Genomic DNA, 14,915 nt, shown 5'->3' with positions numbered 1-14,915 from the left:
TTCAAATTGTCCATGAAAGGTTTGAGACTTTTATTCCCCTAACCCAGAGTCTGATATCCTCAAGACAAATATGATGGAAGGAGAGGGAATTCTCTTGTTGCCCACCTTCCCCCTTCACTGCAGAAAAAAGCTTATTTCTTGAGTGATTTTGATTTGGGTTTGGATCAAAGGCTTTGTGTAGTAAGATGAACTATTCACACATCTTATTTATTGATTCAAATTCAGTTTTGTTTATAGAGCTAGTAAATGAACATCTGTATATAATAGTGTTTTTTGTCTGAGCTCTCTTTGTAGTGAGTTTATGTAGACTGTGTGTATGTTTGTGTGTCTGTATGTATATAAGGCACATTCTTCAAACATATTGGGTATTCTTTTGATTTTTCTGAAAGCTTACAAACACAAACCAGATTTCTTTTCAACAGGGGAAGCAACCCTTTACTTATTCAATAGTGGTGCACAGCAGCTGTTTGAAGTAAAAGCTTTTCACGAGGAACGTCGTTCCTGGTTTATAGGTCAGACTGTTCAACAGGGTGAGTTGGATAATGTGTCTTGGGGGGCATCTTTAACTAATGTTTGTACACAGACCTTCTCTCTCTCTTCTAGTAAATTTACAGGTGTTTTTCCTAGTTGTTTGAGGCATGCTGCATCATATCCCCACCTGATAGACTCATTTGCCATGTGGGTTTAACCAGGGCTAGGGGCTTTGTCATTTCTATTTAAAAGGTTGCCTTTGGAAGCCTCAATTAGACAGATGTTCATTTGTCATTTTTGAAGGGGGAAGGAGGAGTAAGTAATTCAATTGTGTTTAAACTGAAGTGCCATAAAATAGTTTTCCTTGTCAATCACACCAGCAAGTCCTCTGTGTAAGTTAATATGTATTATCCTATGGGAAGGAAAAGAAAAGGCTGGAAGGCCTTAGCCAGCTGAGCAAAGTGGTGTGTTAGAGCTCCAAGCACTGGAATGTATGGTCTTGTGTTCTTTAAATTACCTCTGTAGTCCCCAGTCTAAGTGCTGGATTCTCAGGAGAGGCCTGGTGTCTGAAGCTGCCATTTCAGTGCTCTCTCTGAAGGGAGCTGACATTCTCTGATCCTGCTCACCTTTCTGAAAAGGTGGAGGAAACTTTTGTAATTTGCTTGTGACAGCTTTCACAACCGCTTTTCAGCAAAGATGTTATTGTAGCAATGTTTCTCTGCCAGCATGTCCACAGACCAGCATGTCCATAACTATTAATTCAGGAGATTAAGGTATATTTATTTTATTCCTTTTCATTACAGAAAAGTCCATTTATAGTAATAAATAAAAGCAACCCTTCCAGACATACTCCTTCTTTAACAGTAATATCCCAAAGTGTGTGCTAACTTTTAAACATCCTCTGCAGGCACATAAAGCAATGCAAGCAGTATGTCTCTGAGCTTTTGCTTGCTCTGTCTTGGGGGTGAGCCAACAGACTGGGTCTGCTCCCTGCTCCCAATTATGTCCACATTGTATTCTCTCTCTCCCTTTCTAACCTTTATTTTGGCCCTTGGGAAACAGTTGCCTTAAGAAATCATGCCCTGAGTTTTCTTTAAAAAATACAGTGGAAAAATTGTTCCTGAGTGTTAGAGCTGCTGTATCTCTGAAACAGTCAGGAGAAGAACAACATTAAAAAAACTGTGTTTGCAGTGTAAAAAAATTATCTGATTGTCTGCAGAGAAGGACAGAGGTCTTTATACACCTCTGGTGAGTCTGAATCTTTAGAACAAACAAAAATAACTCTTCCTGGAGGTTTGGTGGAAAGCGTTTAAATGGAAGCTTTGAGAAAGTGGCTAGAGGAGTTTTTCCTTCCGATTTCATTATCAAAGCTTTTGTATTTGTAAGTAGTCCTGGTGCTTGCTTTTCCACCCACAGAGCATCGTGTTGGTAATACACATGGTATGTTGGATATCAGCTTTGCCCAAAACACGTTCTTCCCCATGTGATCTTTTGTTAGTTTTAGGGCCATCATAATAGGATTTCCTTTTCTTTAATTATCCTAATCATGTGATTTTAAACAAAAAAAATTGCTTATTATTATTTACTTTTGGTTTGCTAATTACTGTCAAATTGTCATCAATTATTTGGTCTCATTAGTGAATTTCCTTGATGTTATGTTGTTTCCAATTATCTGCAGTTACACAAAAAGCCTGACTAAGCCATTGTCCTGCAATGAACTCCAGATGGGCAGAGGTGTCTGTTTCAATGGGAGACCAAGTTCTTCCTTTGTGTGTAACCTTGAATGCAACACACTGAGCCATGTTTTCTGATCTAAGCCTATTTTGTTCCATTAGTGGACTGCATCAGATTCTCCCTTTACAGATGAAGGCAACTCTCACTTAACTAGCCCTTGAAATTTTTTCTTATCCTACCTGTCTTCTGCCAGCACAGTGTTGCCTTGCCCAGTGTTAGAGGTGGAGTGTTGCTGAGTATCTTTGGTATCCCAAACCAATTTCTCTTGCCTCCAAATCTGCCAATAGAGGGCAGCTTCGATTTTGCTGGTTTTAATGCAGTCCAGAAAAAAGGTAAAACTCAGAGTACATGAAGCAGAAGTCCTGAAGTGGAGCTTTTGCTTTGGATTGGAAGGGTAGGGAATTGAGTTATCTTTGTATTTGTAATAAAAAATTACAAATACAATTTTTCTGTTTGTTTTATTAAAATATTGGGATACTTACTCAAAAAAAATTTGCTCACACTCCTAAAAAACATCGTAAAACCCCAAAAATTTATTTTGTAAGCTTACTGTTGTATGTCTGTCACCTAGATGGGCGGCTGCTGTTCGTTACACCAGTGGACCCCTTATTTCTGATACTTTACTACCTCATAAAGGCAGACAAAGAGGTAAGCCTGCTTTATTTTTTTTTCTCTGGAATTCTCAGGAGAAAACATTATTTATGACTTCAGTTCTGCAGAAGTTATGTTAATTTTACCAAGAGTGGCTTTCATAGTAATGGAAATTTAATTTGCATTTAAAGCAGAATTATCTTAATATCTAGAAGTATTTTTGTTTGCATCAAGTTTTTTTGTTGGTGAATTATGGTGCAAGAGTCAGCTTTTCAATCTCAATTTCAATCACCTTCTTTTTAAAGAGGAGAGAATCTCTTTTGTATTTTTGTGAGAACCTGTCCCAGAACTATTGAATTTAAAATGTTGACATGTCATCAGATCAAAACAAACTAGTGCCCTTTCTGAGGCATCAGTAAAATGGTTATTTTGGGAAGGAAGGGAAAAAGAAGGAAAAATTTGCATGCTATGGAGGAAGAAGGAAGATTTCTGTGGCAGTTTGAACTTGAAAGGAAACAACAACATATTTAGAGATGCCATATCATAGAACAGCAGTAGGGTAATTGAGTATCCAAAAGTTGGATAATTAAACCATTACTTCCTTGGTTTATTGGAGGGTGTAGCAAATCCTATATGTGGGAAATGTAGCAAATTTCTGAAATACATCAAAATTCATAGGGAAATTTATTGATTTCTTTTAAAGCAGCTTGTGAAGAAAGGGACACAAAATAAAATGGAAATGTTGATTTTCTTGTTGTTGTTGTTTTACTTGTTTGTTTTGTTTTGTGGAGACAATGGTTTCATTTTATGCATCCTAAGAGTTTTTGGTCTAAAATAATTTTTACATGGTTGCTTGCTATTTTCTGCTTTAGATTGCAAGTGGAGAATGCAGGAGAGCAATTTTTTCATTGTGAAGATATAAAGTCTTCCTATACCTCTGTAATAGTACCTTACTGTTTTGTAATGATTTTTTAATTATTTAAGATAGAGGGTGTGCAGATGTATTCTGTATTTCCATGGTCAAGATGGTCCATCAGGAGAGGTCATTCCACAAGTAGTTCAACTTGTTCCCTGGGCACTGCACTCTGAATTCATCATCCTTTTGAGAACTTTATACCAAACTTGAAGTAGGGAAGTAGTAAATCTCTTCTCTTCATGTGGACAGGTGTTGAGGTAGTCTGAGTGAAGGACAGCTACTGCTGCTGTTTATGTGCATAGCAAGAGTCCTGTGCTGCTCTCCATGTTTTTTGATACATTGTTTTTTAGGTTTTCTGGTTTTCTGCGCCAGGCATGGTGCCAGATAAATGCACAGAACTGTTCTGGGTCCTAAAACGGGCAAAGGCATTCCTGCAGTGCCTTGCCTAAGTTAGTGTATTTTACAGTCTCGTGGCAAGGTTAGCCTGCATGCAGCACAATCACTTTCAGCTTGAACTAACGGATATCACTGGATATCATAGAATCATCCTTTGCACTGTCCTTTGATTTTGATAGTGTGAGGCAGGGTTGCTTGAGGCAGGATTGCTTGGTGTGTCTCTGAGCAGAGCCATCTCCTATACAGCACCTTTCTTGGCTTAGGCTCTGTGCCCATGCATGATGTAAATGCAGCTGACTTGCTTTGAGACACAAGCAGGTAAGCTGTCTATAAGAAAGAGCTTATTGCACTTTTATTTTTGTGTCTCCCGACTTCTTTTTGACAGTTATTGTGCCTTTTCCCTTTTAAAGAGAAAAAACCCTCTAAATACTTTATTGTTTCTGCTTTTTGTGTTTTTGTTCAGGATTTTTTTCTTGTTTTTATTGTGATTTAACAATAGACGGTTACTTTTATTAAACCCCTGAATGTCTAGCAAGAGAATTAATTAATAATGAAAGCAGTGTACCCCAAGTGGGTTTTTTCATGCTGACCAGTATAATGAGTTCAGCCTTGGCCCCAGAGACCATGCACTCTCTAAGCATGAGAAGCTCACAGAGTCTTTGTACTGATGCACTAAAGGATCTTTCCAAAGGGAAGGTTGCCAGTTGTGCCAAACCATGCTGAATGATTATGCATTGTTTGGCAATGGCAAAATTTGTTTGATAGTTCTGTCATGTGTGGGGCTACTTAAGTTGTGCCAAAATCACTTTATATCCCTACTCTGGCCAAACTGGAATTGACTTTGCAGAGGTGAAAGGTTAATACTGTGTTCCAGAAGCTGCCCTACTCCTTTGAGATTTATCTTTGTGGAAGGAAAAGCAAAATTTGAATGGAAGTTATGACACTGGGCTTAATCCAACAGGTTTTGGTCTAAAACGCTATTGGCACACACTGACTACTGTGTCTTATGTCATCTTCCAAAAAATCCCGCTGTACTTCACATTAGTTTCTCCCTATGTTGTTTTAAATTTGACCTTTTAAGTGCAGTGTTTGAAGAGTTCAGCATTTTGCAGGTATTTACTAGTCTGAAATAAATATTTATAGCTTTCTTTGTATTCAGTTTCTGAATGTGTCATGTGTTACTGTTCAAAATACGATCTTCTTTAAGTCCTTTATTTTAAAACTATGGCCATTGCATGCATATATATTTATATACATATGTGTAGTGTGTATATATGTGTCTTAACATTTTAATAATGCTTTTGTAATCCCTTTGATGTATTTTCAGCAGCAAGGAAAGTTCCAGCCACTTGATCAAGTTGTGCTAGACTCAGAATACCCTAACTGCCCATTGCTGCTGAAGTGTGCAGATGTTAAACAGTGCATACAGCACGTAGCAGAAGAAAAAGGTGAAAAAAAAGGGTGGGGAGGAGGGAGGACAAAAAAAAAAGACCCAATTTGTTAGTGTCACCTCATTACAAGATAGACTTAAATATTGTTTTTTACTTTACCACATAACTGAAGTGCTGGACGCTGCTGTACTTTAAAAACAGAAGCTTAGGCTTTGAGCTTGTCACTGCAGTCTTGTGAATAGAAATGTGTAGATCTCAGATTTTGTGCTGCAACTCTGAAAAATCCGTGCAGTCTTGTTGCTAGGTGTCACACAAATGATAAACCAATCAGAGCTGGGTTCTTGGCATTATTGTATATGTTGTGAACTCTCTTTTAGTTGGAGCAGAATTTTACATCTCTCTTAATTCTTTATTTAGTGTAGGATGGTGTGGCGTGGCGGTGGTCTATTTTACTCTTTTTCATCCTTTGTCACAAAGCATTGAAACAATAAATAGAAAAAAGCTGGAGAATAAATATGCTGCTGAGAAAAGAGAACACAAGTCTTCTGGCTCTGCATGATTTAGTGCTGTGGGTTTAAGCTTAAAGACTTAATTTTTTTTAAATAAAAAAATTGATTTGGATGCATAAGTATATCAGAGAGAAAACTCAAATGGAAAAGTTAGCAAGCTGTCAATTCTGTACATAGCTTCCTCAGCCTTTACTCAGAATTCCCTTTGGTATGGGGGCTTTCATTTTATTTGAGGACAATATATGCTTTCTAGGGAAGGGACAGGCACGTTATTTTTGCAGGTTTGCAGATGCAAAATGTGCAAGATCCCAGTTTTTATTTTTAGTCCTATTTAGGCTTGCTAACTCCCTGATAGGCAAAGGAGATTTCCCTGCATGTGCATGGACATCTACAGGAGAACATACAGGAATCTTTTGCTCCACCAGGTGCAAAACTAGTAAGCTCTCTGATTCTTATGCAGTAGAGCTCCTCCAAGGAGTTGAGGTTAAAGTTAAAAGACAGATTGAAAGCTACAAACATTAAGAATTTGCTTTCACAAAGCAAGCTGATCCTTATCATTGATATATTTATATATATAAGAAGAAATATTTTGATGATGTACATAATTGGGAAGTGGCTAAAGAAAGGTGATGAAAAAATAAAATCTGCTAAGTAAAAGACCAGACTTCCTCCTGGCTGTATAGAATGTTAAGGTGTTTGTGGAGGTAGGAAGCTGTAAGTTAATTTAGGTGCACAAGTTTAAGTATTTTGGGCTTGATGTGGTGCGTGTGCACTAGGATTGGGAAGTTGTATTTGAGCTTCAAGGCAGGAAATGTTTCCATTGACAATGCTCACTTTCACAAGGGAGCAGAAAATCTAGGTAGCAAGGCTATTGTCACATTCTGTTTGGGACTGGGGTACTTGGAAGTATGTGCTTCCACAAATACATAATTGTGGAGTAATATTACTATTCCTCCTGCATTTCCAAAAGAACCTACAGAAACATTTACAGTAATTTCACGATTATAAGCCGCACTGATTATAAGCCGCACTTCTGGGTTTCAGCAACTTTTTGGTTTTTTGTCCATACATAAGCCGCACCTGATTATAAGCCGCATGTTACAATACAGAGTGTGATAAAAGGTATCTATTCTGTCACCATCTGTTGAGGGTGGGGACAGTGATCCCTATCTCAATGGCAGATAATTTGCTAATGGGCCGTCCATTGAAACCAGGCAAGGCATTGTTCTTTATCTTTTCACAACCCATCCTTCCTCCAGCCAGTCATTGTCTGTTAATGGCCCATTGAGTCCCACTGCGTGACTGATAAAATTACTGCATCCCATTGGAAGTTGCTCCAGCCAGGGGGAAGAGCCCAACATTTCTTACCAAGATGAAAACAGAGGTTTTGGGACAATAAGGTAGCCCCTTTCTCCACTGGACTCCAGAGGAAAACCGGATTTCTCCACATCACCACTGGACCTCCAGAGGGAAACTGCACCTTCTGCAGGAGCACTGCTTCAACTGAATCACATCTGTCACTGCAGGAGGATGCAGCCACCATTTAATGGGACTGCTACCAACACCCTGCCTGACGGTGTCAGGTTGTACTCTGACTGTGTCAGGGTTTGGAGTTTGTTTCTTTGTAGTACTGTATTTCTATTTTAATTTCCCTAGAAAAGAATTGTTATTCCTAATTCCCATATTTTTGCCTGAAAGCCCCTTGATTTCAAAATTATAATAATTTGGAGAGAGGGGGTTTGCATTCTCCATTTCAAAGAGAAACTCCTGCCTTTCTCAGCAGACACCTGTCCTCCAAACTAAAACAGCAACTTTTCGTTCTTTGTCCATATATAAGCCGCACCTGATTATAAGCCGCACTTTGGGTTCGGACCAAAATTTTAGTCAAAATGGTGCGGCTTATAATCGTGAAATTACTGTAGTTACATTTTGTATCATTTGGACCAAACAATCTTTTTCTTTGGGGAATTCTGACTTTTAAGAAGGCTTCTTTAGGACATGTGCATCTGAAATGCAAAACTACTTTTGCCTTCTCATGAAGTGACAGGTATTTCCATTAAAAAGTATTTAAGTTTTCAGGCAATTGCTGTACCCTACAACTTGTCTAACGTGGGATAAGCAGCCAGGGTGAGAGAAGAGCTATTAAACTTCTGTGTACAGAATGACACAATCATCAAGGTTGGAAGAAACCTTCAAGATGGTCTAGTCCAAGTGTGAACCTAGCACTACCATAATCACTCCTAAACTATATTTCCGAGTGTCACATCCAGACTTCTTTTGAACACTGTTTCAGAGACTGTGATTCCACCACTGACCTGGGCAGTTTTTTCCAAGGCCTGACCACCCTTTCAGTGAAAAAAAAAATTAATATCTAATGTGAAGATCTCCTGGTGCAACTTAAGTCCATTTCCTTTTGTCCTTTCACTTGAGACATGGCAGAGGAGACCAATCCCCACTTCAATGCAACTCCTTTCTGTTCTGAGCCTCATCGAGAGTAAACACCCCCAGCACCTTCAGCTGCTCCTCATCAGACTTGTACTCCAGATCCTTCACCAGCTCTGCTGCCCTTCTCTGGACACACTCCAGTTCCTCAGTGTTCTTCTCGTAGTGAGGAGCCCAGAACTGGACACTGGATTTGAGGTGTGGCCTCATCAGTGCTGACAGGGATAATCCCTGCCCTGCTCCTGTTGGCCACGATTGTTGATACAAGCCAGCATGCCATTGGCCTTCTTGGCCACACTCTGGCTCATGTTCAGTGGCTGTTGACCACCACCCCCAGATCACTTTTCTGCTGAGCAGCTTTTCAGCCACTCTGCCCCATCCTGTAGTGCTGCAGAGGTTTGTTGTTTGTTGACCCAAGTGTAGGACTTGGCATTTGTCAGTGTTGAACCTCATGGCATTGGGTCTCAGCTTATCAGTCCAAATCCCTCTGCAGAGCCTTCCTACCCTGCAGCAGATCAACACTCCTGCCCAACGTGCTACCATCTGTGAACTGACTGAGGATGCACTCAATTCCTCTATACAGATAAAGATACTAGATAAAGAACTGGCCCTGGGGCTGGCTGCCAACTGGATGTTTCTCTGGGCCTGGCTATCCAGACTGGTTTTTACTCAAGTGTCGAGTGTACCTATCCAAGCCGTGAGCTGCCAGATTCTGTAGGACAGTGCTGTGGGAGACAGTGTCAAGTGCTTTCCAGAAGTCTAGATAGACAACATCCACAGCTTTTCCCTCATCCACTAAGTGGATCACATTGTCATAATGGAGATCAGGTTGGTCACCCATCTGAGAAGGTGAAAAATGGTGCCACATCCTTTTGGCTGTCAAACCTAAGTCTGCATAGGGTCTTAGGATAAGGTCTGGATTATTTTTGTGAAGGGACACTCCCTCCAAACATCAGTGCAGCCTTTGGGCAATATTTATGTTCCCAAGACAAAACTTTAAGAAGGAGTATTTGCTCTAGACAAGAACTTGTGTCTTGATCCAACTTCTTTGGGCATTCTGATACTGTAATTGCAGTTGTTATCTGTCAGAGCATCCTTCCATAAACTGTATTCTGCTAGACAGTAGTGAAGATACTTCACTGCTTGTTTTTTTTCCGTTTTAAGTATGTATTATGTACACCTATAAGTTTGTGTCATTTTGACAACAAATTATATTAACTGTTAAGGATGTGTTCACTTCCTGAGTTTTGTTTTGAAATGTGAAGTGAGCAATGCTTTAGTCTTAAAAGCTGTACACACACGCATACATCAGCTTTATGTGATGTTCTTGGATTTTCCCAGGCACGTACCTGAATGTACATGCTACTTCTTTCCTTGTTCGGGTTTGGGTTGGGTTACAGTGGGGGTTGTTCTTAGGATTTCTTTCTCTTTTTTTTAGAACACCAAGAGTACTGTTATGCAACAAACCCATTGGCACTTGCTTGCCTGTCATGCACACATCACCTTTCTGTTTAATCCACTTCTATGTGTTTCATATTCTCGTGTCTTTTATTGCTTGTAAAAAATACCAGCATTATGACTTCAGGTACTCACTCTTTTCTGGCTCTTAAGACCTGTTGTCTACTTTGTAGCCTTTCTCATTTAAAGAGTAGAGCATTAGGGCAAGAAATATCAATTGTGGTGAGGCTTCTGCAGTTCTGTTCTGCTTGACAGAACTTAACAACATAATTATTTCACTCTTCATTTAGTCTTAAGACGTTTAACATCTGTCTAACAAATTCTTACCCCAGAGCACTCACAGTTTACACTTACTGAATTAGCAGAAAATCCACCTTCCCTGGCCTCATTCTTGAAGGGCACTGAAAATTCATTTAGCTGAATTAAATTCTGAATTACCTGCTTTAGTAGTTGTGGAAAGGGTGTGCTACAGCTCACTAAATCTGGGTGAGGCAGGTTGTTTGCTAATAAATTCTGACATTGGATTGAATGTACGGTAGAGAAGGTTTAAGAAAGGGTTAGGAATTCCAGTTCTAGAGTGTTACTCTTTGTTTCATTTTGCAAGGCAAAAGCTGCACTGTGATCTTGTCTGATGTGATTAACATGAAGAGCCAAGAAAACTTACCTGATTAGAAGAACTAAATAATATTGCCAAGCTTGTATTCCCAGAAGGTAGGAAAAATGGGGCCATATAAGTTTCAGAGTTATGGAAAACACTGAGAAAATGGATTTTAAAATGTGCTTTAGGCAGTTTGCTCAACAATACATCAGGGAAACTTCCAAGTCTACATAGCGATTACCCGATCACTGAACATATTATTTAATTGTAGAACCACTTATATTCCATCTGTATTTCTCAAACCCAATCTTTCCAGATGTCTCAGACCAGTTTTATAGGCACCAGACACATTAGGGAACAAAAGGCTTTCCAATATATACTCATATTATCAAACGTAGTCACTAACTCTCACCAATATCAAATGTGCATCACATGTTAAATCCACGTTCCAATATTGAATCCTTTTGTCAGCAGTTTGTGACTTTCATAACTCACTTTAATTCTTCAGAGGTCTCAAATATTGTCAGTTTCTGGAGTTTAATAGTCAAAACTGTCAAGCACACAAAATATTTTCAAACAAAGTGATCTCTGAAGGGTTCAGTGTAATTATTTTTCACATGTTTTAATGAAAATGGCTTCACAGTTCTACATTTCCTTTCCCTGAGTCACTCTGAATCATGCTGTTGTGGGGGAGTCTGCCTGGGAATCCAGACTAGAATTACTTTTCAGCATGGGTTGGGGGATGGTGCCCAGAGGATGTCCCTTCCTCGAACTTTCTTAGATAAGAGAGGAATCCATGAATTGTACTCACTGTACTTAAACCCAAAGCACGTTAGCCCTTTGTGAAGCAGGTTCAAGTATCCAGAGTGTTTCTCTATTTTCTGCTTCTTTTCTTTCAGAGCCATTTAGAAGCATCCAAGTCCTAAAGCCTGCAGCCAACAATGTCACAGCTAATTGTTTTACCTGTAGCTCATCATACAGCAAAATGTGTATTAGTATATTTTTTATTTTTGCTCTGAAGAATTTTTACATTTTGCTATTGTACAACTATTGAGACAGATTTAAACTTTTATCTTGCAAACAACTTTCCTCGACCTCTCCATACCCCCTGCTATGCATACAGAAAGAGCACATAATAGTTCACTGTTTGTGTGCAATTTGGAAGAGCCAAGATAAACCCCAAAGAAGGAAATGCTGAAAGAATCATAAATAATATGTTGTTGTTTGCCAGGGAAGAAGGAAAATCCATGAAATGAGTGTTGGAATATGACACTGTATCAGTAAATGACATGAAACAGATGTAGGTATTTCTGGGAATGGTATACAGGAGATTAAAACTTAGTGAAATACCTGTTAAAGAGAAAGACTGAAGCAGCAGGCTCCAAAACCTCCTGTGAAGTCTTATTAGGCATCTGATTCCATTTTCCGAATGTAGCTTTCTGTGAGCTAATACTGAATTTGTATACTGAAATTTCCCTGAGCCTTCGTAATTTTCTCTTTTACCTGGGTGTTTTGAAGTCATGTATCTCCAGATAACTGATCACATGTGAATAGCAAGTGTTCATGATGCCCTCATTATCACAGGGGAAGCACTCTCTGAAATTCTTATATCATCAAGTTAATTTGTGTTACTCCATAAATCATGAGTGAATCATGTCCTTCCCCCCACAAGGAGTAAGTTTTGCTATTTTGGATTCTTTTAACTTTTTCTTTTAACTTTATATTGAATTATGTAAAAGGGGGATAGAAGTAAAAATTCTGCTTTAGTCACTCTGACAGGAGAGAGGAGAACTGATAAGGAAAGGGTTTTTTAAGAGGTGGATGATTTAGCTTCAGTAACCAACTTTCTGTCCTGGCCCTTTACTAGATGCTGTAATTCTCTACATAAAGATTTAAGATAATACATTGTTTTAAAAAAGGAAAGGGGGGAAAAAATTGTAGAACCAACATTTTGTGTTGTGAACTATGTAGTAAAAATCAACAGTCTGGTGTCACAGGGCAGTGAAGGTGAAATGAAACTATAAGGGCTTGAGAAGAGTCTTCATGAACTAAGAAAACCCAAGATTACACATAAATAAATAAAATCTGTGCTTTGCTGGATTAGGTCCTAATTAAGGAACAGTCAAATTGTTCAGGCTTGGTCATATCAGCTCAGTCTGTTTATTTTTTTTTACTTCCAATATTTTTGAAACTTATTGCCCTGATATCAAACATCTGCAAAATGCAAACTAACTTTTATATTGTATTTAGCAGTTAAAAGATTTTAAAGGTATTAAAAATGGAATCCAAACCAGACATGATTTTTTTCTCCTTGCTTGTTTTTTCTCAGAGATTGGCAGTCAGAAATTCCACAAATACAGCCAAGAGAAGACGCTGAAGTGGTTAAAGAAAAAGGTATTGTGTTTCTCTTTTGCTTTAAAAATTGCTGTATATTTGGAATGGAAATGCTTATGAAGCTTGTCCATATTTGCTATGGAGCTATGTGCTGTGCCTCAGTTGAAGGTATATGTCTTGTCCAAGAAGGACAGGCATCACAGTAAAATTGCTCCACTTGGGAATATGATCAGGTGTTAGAGATATTAACAAGCTTGTTGCATTTCTTTTTTTCATGGGACTGGCTATGAAAGAGGCTTATGGGGTGTGGGTAGGAAGAAGAAGCTGTCAGCTTATTGCTGTAGGCTTTGCATAAGGTGAGAGGCTTGCTTTTGCTTTGTCCCTTTCATAGATGGGCTAGAGGAGAGTTTCAATTGTTGCACCTTCTAAATTCTGCCGTGCTTTGAAGTTGGACAGAACTGCCTTGGTTTTGTGCTACAAATGTGTTTCCTGGAGTTTTGGCAGAGTTCACTCAGAATGGTCCTGGTTTGGTTGCTATTATCCGGATCCAATCATGCTGTTCAAGAGGTCTGTACAACCTGCCAGAAATAAACTAGTGTTAAAGCTAAGCTTGAGATGGTCTTCATTTTGGCATAAAGAAGGTGAATTTCATTTTACTCATGCGCATGTGCCCTTAATGTGATGCCACTCTATAGAAAAAGACGGTACGCATCACATGATGAGGAGGGCTTGTCATTTAAATTAGTCAATACAAGCACAAAATCTGGTCCACTTTCTGCAGTGATGTGGCATGAGAATGAATACCTATTTTGCAATGATTACCTGAATATTTACATGTGAACAGTTGCCTGTTTGTGTTGTTGAAAATACCTTCTCTCTGTTGGATCCAGCACAGCAGTGCCCTGTAAAGTCCTTAATCTTTGATTTCCACCAGGACTGCCTTTGCCATCCTGCTGAGCTCAGGGGTGTTTCTCTGAGCAGGTGTATTTCTCACCTGTATAATCACAGCAGTTGGGTTGAGTAGCTCAGCTCATCTTAGGGTTCTGCAAAAGTGGTGCTGTGTTGCTAAGGCAACATGTTCAAAGACATACTGGTTTCCTTGGGTTTTTGAGCTCATCTGCTAGTCATTACAAATGTATATTAAATTTCACCACAGTCCATAACTTGAGTGTTTTATATGCTTGAAACAAAATTACAAGAGCTTTGTCACTACATTAACATGTGCATAACAATACTGATACAGGCATTTCATTCTTTGGTTTTCTGTAGGTTAATCAAACAGTGAAAGCACTTAAAAGCAACGATATATTGGTAGGTGAAAGGGTGCTTGCAAGTACGTTTATCAACAGTAAACAGATCACAGATACTCAGGAAGGTAAGAAAACTAAACATGGTAATGAATTCCATTTTTGTGAAGTCACATAAGTAGAGATAAAACACATGATTAGAAACTAAAATATATTGAAATTGGCCTTTGCAGTAAATTTATTCCCTGTGCAGAAAATTCCGTGTAAGTTCTGACTGTGTGCCTTGGCTTTTCCAAGTTCTTTGGTGTCTTCATCAGATGACATTGTAATTAACAGTAGGTCTCAGCTGGGGTTCTCTTAACTTCTCCACAGTTCAATGAGAAAACATTTTTCTTAGTGAAATACATGCTGAAGTGCTTTGCTGAACTGAGACTGTGTTAAAGAATAGGACACATATTTATAATATGTATGTGTTCCCACCCAGTAAGTGTGTCTGCATTAGAACATGCTTCTTTTCATTATTTTTTTATTAGGATGCATAGAATATTAGCATTTTTATAATTCTTCAAAATGATGGAGGGATCTTAGGAAGTCATGTCAGAGAGAAAACGCTTCTGGCCTAAACATTACTTTATGCAACAAATCTATGAGTTAGGTGTTTTTTGTGGGTGCACTGGCATTTTACCAACCTCAACCCACTGCAAATACACAAATGTGTAATTATTAAGGGCAAAATTTTAATATTATGTGTACTAAGTTGTAACAATCCTGTTACCAAACAGTCTGGTGGGATCCTGTTTGCTTCTATTCACCATTTTTCTGGGTAGG

The 14,915-nt window shown here is 38.7% G+C and overlaps 1 protein-coding gene across 4 annotated transcripts in view; it reads left to right on the top strand.

The window, feature by feature from the left end:
- The window catches only part of RNASEH2B (ribonuclease H2 subunit B), a 44,807-nt gene that overhangs the window by 13,569 nt on the left and 16,323 nt on the right, over positions 1-14,915 (top strand). For 3 of the 4 annotated variants that reach the window (XM_033051798.2, XM_033051795.1, XM_033051797.1), the window contains exons 3-7: positions 423-530; positions 2,777-2,853; positions 5,436-5,556; positions 12,836-12,900; positions 14,110-14,215. In XM_033051798.2, the coding sequence (XP_032907689.1) occupies positions 423-530; positions 2,777-2,853; positions 5,436-5,556; positions 12,836-12,900; positions 14,110-14,215 (477 nt within the window). The remainder of the gene's footprint in view (positions 1-422; positions 531-2,776; positions 2,854-5,435; positions 5,557-12,835; positions 12,901-14,109; positions 14,216-14,915) is intronic. The other variant, XM_033051796.1, reaches the window with a different exon arrangement.

The sequence above is a fragment of the Catharus ustulatus genome, chromosome 2 (assembly GCF_009819885.2).
Source record: "Catharus ustulatus isolate bCatUst1 chromosome 2, bCatUst1.pri.v2, whole genome shotgun sequence".
Classification (NCBI taxonomy): Eukaryota; Metazoa; Chordata; class Aves; order Passeriformes; family Turdidae; genus Catharus; species Catharus ustulatus.
The sequence above is the reverse complement of the archived record's forward strand: the minus strand, read 5'-3'. Positions and strand labels throughout refer to the sequence as shown.